Source organism: Scleropages formosus, chromosome 18 (assembly GCF_900964775.1).
Source record: "Scleropages formosus chromosome 18, fSclFor1.1, whole genome shotgun sequence".
In the NCBI taxonomy this organism is placed as follows: Eukaryota; Metazoa; Chordata; class Actinopteri; order Osteoglossiformes; family Osteoglossidae; genus Scleropages; species Scleropages formosus.
In genome coordinates this window covers 3,385,338-3,396,597 of record NC_041823.1, presented here as the reverse complement: position 1 = coordinate 3,396,597, position 11,260 = coordinate 3,385,338, and the positions used below count along the sequence as shown (strand labels likewise).

Sequence of the window (11,260 nt, the reverse complement as noted above, 5' to 3'; positions counted from 1 at the left end):
CCTACTTGCAGTAGAAAATCCCCAACCCTCCAGGGGAAATAGTATGTATCAGTTGCTTATTAAGGAGAGGAGAAAAGGAGGGGGAAAAAAAAAAAAAAAAAAAAAAAAAAAAAAAAAAAAACACACACCAAACCACAAATCTATTTGACCATTTATTGAAGACTGGTGGTTTAACATCTTAAAATGTTCAAAAGTCTAGGCATTGTATGCAAATTTAACCATAAAAAAACTGCAAAGATGTATTAATTTGCAGTACTGCCAAACAAAAGGTAAAAAATAAAAAGTATACACACATAAATAGGAAACACTCAATACTACTTTTTGGCAATGTGCTGCATTATGCCAGTAAACTAAAGGAAAATGAAGCAAAGTCTAACACTTGGTGAGAAATGCCACATAAAATGTTCTTCACGCTTTAAACAAAAGCGAGGGAAGGAAGTTGCTACATTTTGTGTAGGAAAGGTGTGTAGAGCAAATGGCTCGCAGACAAAGCCAGCTCCGGTGCATAGTTGATTCGCTGTTGTGTCATCCGGTCAGACACTTCAAGTTCGTAATTAATGCCATACTGTTAAACCTGGAAGGCACATGATCCACAATGTAATTCAAGGCAAAAGTAGTAGTAGCACTAGTAATGATCACCACCATAGAAAAAAACTAAAATGAAAATGACAGTATTCCCTGTAATAACATCAAAAGTGAGATGACCGAAAACAGGCTCCTTCCAGCATCACACGTCAACAATAAATCGCCATATTTTCTCATTTCGGCTGTTGACCTATGTCACAAGTGGTACAAAATCTTGCCAGATGAAACTATAGAATTTAAAAAAAAAAAAAAAAAAAAAAAAAAAAAAAAAAAAAAAAAAAGAAAGAAAGAAATTGTGAACAACAGTAACAAAACACCACATTAGTGTTTCTTGGTCAAACACACTAAAATACATACACAGAAACATCTATTTTCCCCAAAGAAAAACAAGGTTACATTTTCTTGCACACATATTAGGAGTTTTTCTAAGCAGGGATGAGTGAATGTTAATGCCATAGTCCTCTGAGCTGTAATGGGCCTTGAACCTATATCCAAACATCGCAGGCATGGCATCGATCACAGACACGGCTAGAACAACACACTCTCCTCTCCATATCAAACATTTTGTCACAAAACAGTATAAAACAATGAAAAGAACATTAGGAAATAATGCTACAAAGGTTTTAAAATGAGCTGCTAGTTTTTTTTTGGTTTAAATATTTAAATATTAATCAGTGGAAAATATGACTAAGTAAACAAATGTAGAGCAATACCTAATTACTGTATACAGAATACATAAAAGGTACAATTAAAACATAAAAAAGCTTACAATTATTCTTCTGATTGGAATAACAGTCAATTAAGAAGATTGAGCTACAAAGTGAATTCCCCCCCCCCCCACAGTCCTTTGAGCCAAAAAAAAAAAAAAAAACACATGGGCAATATATATATTCCACAAGGCCACATCATGCTTATTCCATGAAAAATTGGGAAGGTTTACAGTATGTAAAAGTACAAACGGTTGTCAAGTAATCTGCAAGTGTAAAGGTGAATGTTCCTGACCCTGAGAAGTGTACTGCAGATTTAACCATTACATTTTCATGGATACAATAAAACATTTTATTTTCAACTGTCTGAAATCTAACAATATAAAACCATTAAACTATAACACAGGCCAACATACTCAATTTTTACACACAACACACCCTCATATACCAACTTCATACTGATATGTAATATTTTTTCATGATTTTTCTCTTAAAAATATTTTTTTTGGAAGTCATGTTCTCTTTTCTTACTTTTTCCATCTACATATATTTTCATTTCAGGTCCACAAACATTTCAAAAGGCGTTTAGTGATAATTAACGCAGTACATCTGACATGGAAAATAAAAACAAAACTAAACTGAAGGTATTGAATTGTAAAAGGCAGGTTAACTCCACATTATAAAGGTGCAGCTGATCTAGTTTCCCTCATGTCAAGGAAAAAAATAACCTGTTTAGGTTTCTTTACTGTACAGGTGTCCCCTTCCACCTTCGATTTTGATATAAATAAGGATGATGACAGACTCTTGGGAGACAGAAGAAAGGACATCCTTGGCGTAGGTGCAACAGACACGATCCAAAACGGATTTTGGACAAACAAAATTTACACACAGGCGCGCGTGTGTGTGCGCACACGCACACACACACACACACACACACTTTCTATATCTCTGAGAATAAGTGGTGTTCGCTTTAAAAACCAGGGCTGTGTCCTGTGCTACTCAAAATCCAGAGGGAACCTGCCCCAGAGCAGAAGGTCCAACAGCATTGAATCTGGGTGTTTTCCAGGACATTCCTGCAGGAGGTGACATCCCAGCGAGGTTTGGGGCGGGGAGAGTGTGGGGTGGTGCTTACGGATCGGGGGCTCAGTAGTTGAACTGCCTCTGCACCGGCTGGTGCACAAGCAGTCCACACCCCTTGGCCAACCGCCCGGCACCCTCATGCGGTGGGTTGCGGCGGCGCAGGCTGTTGCGGGACAGGCGCTGCCTCTCTGCATTGTCTCGGACGCGCCGTCCCAGATGCACCTGCTTGGCCTGCTCTGGGAAGTCCATGCTGGCCGAATGCGCAACAGTGCAGCTGGTCGGGGAGTCTGCAGAAAGGGAAGCCTCTGACCTGCAGAATGGAACAAAACCTGTAAGTACACATGCATGCGCGCACGTGCACACTCTCACATCTTTCAAAACTCCTATACTTATGTTTTTACATCTCACATTCCAAGATTATCATTACAAATAGTTAACTTCCTACCTAACACTTAATTTAAATTAATTAAGTATGAGAAAACTATGCTCTTGGGTATTGTCACTAAGGTAATCAAAGGTAAGTTCTTTTGCCAAAGGACTACAGAAGTAGCAGGGAGTTGGGAGTTGTAGGGTGTTGGTTTAATCTCCACTGTGTCCTTTAACACTATGCCACACTCATAAAAGGTGTGCTGTAACAGAGTGACCCGGGCAGGCAACACAGGAACCGGTCAATGTGCGTCCTATGGGACGCTGGAATGTAGTTAAGGTGACTGACTACAATATTAGCTATAAACACAGCCAGAAAGTGGATTTAGAGCAGCTTCCCATCTCTGATTATTAGTAGTACAGCACACTGGTATGAGAGTAATCCAAGTCTGTGTAATGATCTATATATAGCACCTTTAAAGGGTACTTCTCAAAGCACTTCATCACACAGAAGATGCATCAGTTATACATCATAAACAAATATAAGGGCTGCAAAATGTTTAATATCAGAAATTAAAGATTCACAGTAGCATTAAAACAACTGAATAAGAAATGAAAATGGTTAAGATGAATCATGAGGGTAGAAGAAGCATGCCACTCCGAGGGGGAGGTCGCCAGGTGTCTACCGGAGGAGGGACTGGTCCAGCGAGCGGCTGGGGCTCTTTTCCTGGGCAAGGAGGCGGGCGTGCGTCGCGTACACGGACATGCTGGGGTGCTCAATCAGTAGGTTCTCCAGCGGGCTGGTCTCCAGGAGCACGGGCCCGCGGCCGCCAGCTGTGAAGCAGGGGGGTGGTGTGATGAACCAGCTGTCCTCCAGGTCACACATGCCTAGCCGCAGGAAGTCCCCATCCTCGGGATCGTCCAAGTCGGAATCCAAAGAGGAGCAGGACGTAGAGCGGTGGGCGGGGCGCTCGGCAGGCAGAATCTCATCCGACGGAGATGTCCCTGATGACCTCTCGCTGCGGCGTCCCACACAGGCCTCAGCTGTATTGGGGTAATGACAATTAGAAATGGGACAAGAAAGTATGTCCACTTCTTTCCAGTTTTCCATTTAAATCTACTGTTAAATAAGAAATCATATTAAGGTTTAAAAACAGGAATATACAATTTAAGCAATAAATCCAAAAAGGAGTTCACTTGTTATAACTGGTCTTTCATCTATTATTCAAAACGTGTGGTTGTGAGGCCAAGGCTCATCACTGCAGTACAACAAATGGCCTCGTGGGGGCAGTAGGAAAAACCTCAAGGGTCACCCCAGACCCCAGAGAAAGGCAATCCCTTTCAACATTTACATTCATCCAGGCAAGAAAAGTCACACAGCGCTCACTGGAACTGAGGGTCAAACTGTCATTCATTAATAATAACCATCACGAGAACTTGAGAAATTCCCTTGCGAGGAGTATCAACCACAACAAAGGATAATCATTACAGCTTCCGTCGCATACAGAACTGTACCCGCTCTGGAACCCTTGCCTTCCAGTCAGAGGACCCACAGTCCAAGTACTGCATTATATTTTTAATGAAATGAAAAACAGGTGCTCAACCTAACTGCTGAGGAATATTACTATAGCGGGTGTCAGAACCTGTGGAAACGCTGACATGAAACTACTAAGGACTGCCCTCAGTTATGATCATTTGTTACGGTATCAAATATACACACAGGAATTCCATGGGTGTAAATTTCATATTGCAATAAATGCCGTTTCAACTGTGAGCACAGTCCTGGGGGCTTTGAGTGCAAAGTGATGCTCTAACAACTACGCCACCTGCTGCTCTAGGAATTTTATTTTTTCAGCAAACCCCTGTGACTGAGTCAGACATCAGATAATCAACTTTACAATGGTTTACCCATGCGTACAGAGCACAGCGCTCTCACTCTTCAGTATATTTCAGATCAGGTGCAATGTGAACACGCTCCGAGCTACGAATGGTAATGTGAACCGATCCAAGCTGGCAGCGTTTCAGTCAGACATCATCACCCTACAGATACATGCTGGCAGCCCAGACGGTAGCGATGAAGAAAGGCAACCGGATTTTCTTTCATCTGAAATATTCACGTGCGCGCGTGCACACACTCGCCAAGAAGTGACATATCCCCAGGGCCTGCAGGAAAGCTACACCAGTACAGCCTACGTTCCAAGGAGTGCGAGTTCTCCCCTGCAGGCAAACAGCCCATGGGGTCCCGACAGGTGAACCACGGTTTGAGCACCGTGAGGGCCATCATCTCTGGAGGAATTCGGCTGCAGGTCACCTGACATCGTTTATTCAAAAGATAAACCCGCACGAGGTGAGACCAGCTCGATCCCAACTCCCCTGCTGAAACTAAACACATGCAAAAAAGATTGAGTCCTAACAACACGTGATCCCCATGGCAACTGCCCGTATCTGTCTCTTATTTGTTCTGCGAGATGGAATAAGAGACGCGCCCTACAGAAACGCTACTTGTGCCACCTCGGGGATGGTGGAGATACCGAACACAAGCCGAAAAGCTGCTTTAATACGACAGGGTGGGAACGGTTGGGGTTGGACTCACCTAGGTAGTCCACAAGGATCCATTCGTCTTCCTCCTTCTCGTCAAAGCCGAGTCCCATGGGACATTGGCTGGCAGCTGCAGTGTCGTCCCCGAACAGGGCGCTGGTGAACCGCTGGAACATGCTGGGGAGTCCTGGGTGGTCGGGCGGGTCTGCGCAGCACCGGGTGCTCTGCTCAATGGCCACCAGGGCCACTCGGGAAGGCGTCTGAAGAGGGCGCTAAAGTGCATAGGACTGGTGTCTCACTGCAGGGGAGCAGGCCCAGCAGCAGTCATGCTTCTTACTGTGTGTGCAAAAGGTGTGCCTGCAGGGGGGAGACCAGCACACAGGGAGAGACCATCAATACCAGTCTGCATGGACAGAGGGATGAGAGGGGTGACAGTCAATGACCTGGTGGTGGGGGAAGGGTGGAAACATGTGCTTTGAAGGGGCTGACAGACTTCCTTTTTTTTAGCTGCCAGTTTAAATGTTACAGTTTTCTTATAAACAAGCGTTTGTTTTGACAAATTCTGAACAAGCTGAGCTAAAACACAAGTCTGCTCTAGCAAAACCTGACTAAATGTTGCAGTGAACCCTGAGCTTGAAATGGAAACAATTTATTGAAGGCTTCTCAAAATTGATGTAGAATTCAAAGTAAACAAAGTGCAGGGTTTTGGACACAGAATTAGACACACAGGTTGGATATCTGATAACACCATGTCACTGGTTCACACCTCTCCAACAGCTCCTATACAAGTGACATTGAAATAGCAAATATATAGGTAATCATAGCAGATGCTGTTGGAAACATTTATGGAGCTGTCAGGAGATCAGGAGAAGTGGCTCTGAAAGAGATAGGTTTGAGACCCTTCTTGAATGATGGGAGGGATTCAGCAGCTTTGAGGGACAGAAGGCGCTCATTCCAACACATCTGGGACAAAACTGTCGATTTCTGATATTGAATTCCTTGTAAGTGGGATGAACAAGCAGCAAGAATCACCATAAGGCAGGCAGATTTTAAATATACGGTTCAGGTAGAAAAGCTGCCAGAGCTCTGAAAAGCTGCCAGCCAGCTTGAAATACATTGTCCTGCAGATATGGGGGCGCAAGGTCACTGCTCTATGGTCAAAGCTTCTCCACTGCAGCTCCCTACATGCCACTAATCAATGTATAGCACCTTTCCCATTAAAGTTGTCTCAGTGCTGGACTCAGTATACTGGCAAGAACCGCAGAGCAGAATAAAAGTGATAGTTAAAAACAAATCTGGAAAAAGTCAGTTGAAAGATTTTGCCAACAGAAAAAAAAACCCTCACTGAACACACAATCTCCTCAAAATTTGTGTGAAATTTATCACGATGGTCAGACTTCCCAGAAAGTGCCACTGACTTACAGAATCGCTCTAATTCTGTATTAGATGAGACCTAGAAGAAATGCTTTGTATTTTGCATTTAATCACTGAAATAGACAGGTCTGAGCTTGGCACCAATTCTCTGACTGAAGACCCCAACAGAACTGAACATCTGGTGCAGATAAACCAGACTGATCTTGGGATTAGAGGCTGAAGCAGGTGCTAAAACCAGGCCACAGCACATATGAATGCTCAGCCTGGGTGGGAGGGTAGGCAGATGGCAACCAAAACAGATATCCAGGCCATCCACAGTGGATGTTCAAGATGAATCAAACAGCTTCCTCCACCTGGTCCGCGCTGAAGACTCGGGCACCTGTTGCCTCAGAACCGGTCTGCCAGGTCAGGGGACATCACACCCGTCCGCCATCTGTTAGATCTGCACACACAGCTGATGTGGACCGTTGACAAACCTCAAATTTGCATTTGGAGAATTGTATGTGTTTTCATACCCACTTAAATAACCAGCAGAGCTGTACAACCTACACGTGTCAGGAAAAGAGAAACTAACAAGGCTCTCAAACCCATCTCTTTCAAACCACTTCTCTCCTGACAGCTACATAAGTGAGTCTAACACCACCTGCTATGATTATCTATGTATTTGCTATGTGAACATCCCTTCTGTAACAGCTACTGGAGGGATATGAGCCAGCAACACAATGGTATCATGACAGAAGGTGTATGTCCATAATCCTGTCTACATCTAAAGTTTTGTCTGTTGGTAATGCGCTTTATTCTCAGTTTTACATCACTTTGGATGAAAGTATATCATAAATGCATAAATGAAAAAGTGTGTCCAGGACTCCATTCGGAAGGTACTTCCATCATATCTGCACTACTTACTGCAGACAGCTGAGCTCTTCGCAGGACCATATGGGCCAAGAGAGGCTTTTTGTCTAAGCGACTGTGCATATTACACATGTGAGAAGAGCTCAGGCATCATCTACTGCACCTGTTCAACTGATACTACAATCATTCAGTTGCATACCATTTATTAAGATACAGGCTATAATTATTTACCCTTTATGCAGCCAGGTAGTTTTTACGAGGGAAGTTCACAGCAAGTACCAAGATAGATGGTACTACAGCCAGTGGTGGGATTCAAACCTGTGACCTCAGGCAGGAGCACTACAGTGCACACCATTAACACATGGGGTTTGCAACAACTATGTGACGACAGTTATGACGTTAAAAAGATGTAACAAAAATTAAATGTGGATTAAGGCAACACTGTAAGGTAACGATAGACACTACAGAATACTATTCACCATATAAAGATTAATTGGCAGGTAAGGCTTTTTTATAATGACACAATCTGGTGAAAACTGCAGTCGCGTTACGTCACCGCACCGAAAATTATGTCACCCGCTCGCCTGTTTTGTTCGAGCGCGTGCGGGCTGCGAAAAAAAACCCACTCAAATCTGGAAGGTTTAATTTAAAGTAGAACATTTTTAAAACGCAGCTCTAAAATACGACGCCGGGGACGGACGGTTTTCATACTTTGCCAGTGCGGCGAGTCGTCACTAGGGAGTTGTTAATACAAACCAGTATCTAAGGGCGCGCTCCTGTGAACAGCGTTACGGTTATGAAGCGTTTTTTGCCTTTTCTTTCGTCTCTCGATTGTTATCGTGTGCGACACAGGATGCCTGCACTGCAGCTAGAGGTGCAACGAACGAGTCGAGCGCGCGCTCAAACTACGTCGGCAAACGAAACGTCGTTTCTTCTTCGGTTCTTTGTCTCTTTCTTTGTTATAAAAGCATTTTCCCGCATGCACGCGGAGACGCGGAAAACCCGCACAAACACAGCGGAAAGCGCTCGAACCCGCTGGAACCCGCTGGAACCCGTGAGCTGCGGCCGGGAACCACGGACACTCCTAAGGCTAAGCCTAAGCTAAGGCTCGGTAACACACACACATACGAAACTCACCCGTGTGGCAAGAACGAAGGACTGGGAGAAGCGTTCCGTTAAGCGTAGAGGTAGAGAGTGTATTAATTTAAAAACACTTATGAGAATATATATGTATGTATATAAAATATTCTTCTTAGAAGAAACACTGAGCAAAGACGTAGATCAGCCTTCCCGAGCTCCCCACTGATCCCTTTGTTATTGTCGCCGAACGTTAACAGCTGATCGGTCGTGACGTCACGTCGCCCAGCCTATAGGAGGGCGGTCCGGGGACACGGCTGGCCAATCACACGCCGCCTCGCGGTGCGACCGCCTGTCACCAACGCACGTGACCCGCCGCCCCGAGTAGAGCAGACCCAAACATGTCGCCGGAGGAAGTTCGCAGAGGGCGTCTCTCTCTCTCCACCCTCAGTGTTTTCAGAAAAGAATAAATTGACGTTTGTCCTTCTTGCAGTGTTGTGCAATATGCTTTATTGTAGAATATCGAAATGCTGTGGACGCAGCGACGATGCAGCGTGTTTTTTGTGTGTCGCTGGCTGTTCGGTGGCTTGTGGAACCTGAACAAAGAACGCGCGCGCGCCTTTGCCCCGTTTGGCCTCAATAAAAACCAGTTTTCTTTCGTAAACATCTGCAGTGTGAGGGGAGCACAATGCACATTGGAGCAGAGCCTTCCTCAGATGACTCCTCCTCTGACTGATTAACATGTGAAAAGTTTCAAAGGACTCTTTTCTAACGCGTTTCTGGCATTTGTGCCATTGTTGTGCCCGGGCTTGTAGCTCCTGGGTGTGTTGTGTGTTTGTGCGAACCACTCAAGCCTCCTTTTTGTCATACTGTGAGATTACCTTTCTAAAGTCAATATTATCAGTAATTAAACTAAATTATTAAATAACCGGGAGGTGCCTCTGTGGTTTTCGCTGCCCCCCTAATCTCAAAAACACGGCCCCTTGCACAGAAACGTACACCGCTGGTGTATCTCACCACGGATTAAGATGTTTGGCATCGGGGAAAGGAAAATAACCCCAGATCCCGAGGCTGTTCCATCAGGCAAGTTACCAAGAGAAGCCCCCTGTTGAAGGCCGAATGCCCAGAAATGGCCACCCCGCATTAGCCAGGACAAAGTCTATGTTGTTTGGCGCTCAGTTTTAACCATGATAGAGGGGGGGAAAAAAACCACAAACCACATCTTATGCCTCTTTTTAACCTTGTTAACATGTACAAATCCTCTCGGGCTGCTCCTGCAAACGCGAACATCAGATTTAACAAGTTTCTTTAGAGAGGGCTTAGGAATGTTCTAGAAAGTCTATTCCTAGTTTACCGAAAGTTTGCTTCACTTCCTGTTTCAACGCTGTTGTGCTGTGACAAGTGAAATCCGAGATAAACAACCCCCCACTCCCTCCAAAGAGAGAAAAATGAACTCCCCCCATCTAGTGCGAAACAAGAGCACGTTTTTCTGCTTTTTGTGGGCTTTAACTCCAGAGTGACGCCGCAGTGAAGCCGGGGGCGGGGGGTTCGGTTTGTTTTGGGGTCTCGCTTATTCTCCATCTGCCTTGCAGAACTGGACCTTTAACCCAGGAATCCTTAGGGTTTGGAACCACTGTGGCTCTTCCATTCTTCCCCGAGGCCATCGGGGTGGAGGCGGGGGCCTCGCCGCACTAGGGTACGACGCGGTGATGTTTTCTCAGGCAGCACCAGCACTGTTGGCGAGCGGTTAAGGAAATGATGCAAGACTGAATCAGAACTCAAAAGAGCGAACTGGAGCACGAGTCATGTCATCATCTCAGTGTTTTTGTTTTCCCTCATGCTCTCAACATTGAGAATAAAGCATTCCCACCAGAAATCCTTGCTATTACTCCTTCTTGACGGATATTAACACCTACCCTTTACTTTAGGGTTGGGGTTAGGGTTAGGTGGGCCTTCCGATCTGTACACTGTACCGTAACTTAACGCGCTCATTCTTTGATTTGATTTGCATCCAGTTACTTTTAAGCCAATATTTGCAAATTGGAAGTATGTTCGTCTTGGGAAAAAAACTCTTGTGCTCTCATACTCTAACTGTAATAGATGCTCTGAGTAATGTATAAAAGCTATATATAGTAATGACAAATACAAGTTCAAGTTATTTTTATTAACACATAAAACATTCAGCATAAAAACTTGTTTTTCTTGCCAAAACCTGACATCCAGTGATTATTGTTGGCTTAATGCAACAATACTTTTATACTAAAGAGTCCTCAAAGATGATTTTAAGTGGTTACCATTACAATAACAGCAGCACATTTCCAGAATTCAGTGACACTTTTAATACGCTGAAGAATTTCCATGGCGGTAGCGGCAAAGGCCGGTGTGTACCGAACGCTGCCGTAAACCACATGTCCTATTCAATCGTTCACAACACGCGTTACGTAATCCGGTTAATGTTTACAGTTTGTTCAGCACTTATTGTGCAGTTGTGACCATTAAAAGCTGAGAGCGCTTTCCATACATGTGTTCTCGATAAATGTTTTGCTCTTGGTCACCAGTCACTTTATTGACTTATTTGTAATCAACTCCCTCCGTGTACTTAGAATTTCCTGGCGTCAGCCCAGAACCCTTTGGTGGTGTCTGTCGCTCTCGCTTTGACCTTGTGTGTTTTTCTGATGTTT

The 11,260-nt window shown here is 44.4% G+C and overlaps 1 protein-coding gene across 1 annotated transcript; it reads right to left on the bottom strand.

The window, feature by feature from the left end:
• Window positions 1-1,806: 1,806 nt before the first annotated feature.
• tp53inp1 (tumor protein p53 inducible nuclear protein 1) lies at window positions 1,807-8,826 on the bottom strand. The gene is made up of 4 exons (XM_018762676.2): window positions 8,640-8,826; window positions 5,332-5,633; window positions 3,425-3,782; window positions 1,807-2,682 (listed from the first exon to the last, which is right to left on the bottom strand). The coding sequence occupies exons 2-4, from the start codon at window positions 5,450-5,452 to the stop codon at window positions 2,436-2,438; spliced, it is 726 nt and encodes a 241-aa protein (XP_018618192.1). The 5' UTR covers window positions 5,453-5,633; window positions 8,640-8,826; the 3' UTR covers window positions 1,807-2,435.
• Window positions 8,827-11,260: the final 2,434 nt, after the last annotated feature.

Bases quoted from the DNA above. Each gene is read 5' to 3' on its own strand.
- tp53inp1 (XM_018762676.2), bottom strand. From the start codon at position 5,452: ATGTTCCAGCGGTTCACCAGCGCCCTGTTCGGGGACGACACTGCAGCT. The intron at 3,783-5,331 runs GTGAGTCCAACC...ACCCCAATACAG, and splicing joins GATCCTTGTGGACTACCTAG to CTGAGGCCTGTGTGGGACGC. The intron at 2,683-3,424 runs GTAGACACCTGG...TCCATTCTGCAG, and splicing joins CTGGACCAGTCCCTCCTCCG to GTCAGAGGCTTCCCTTTCTG.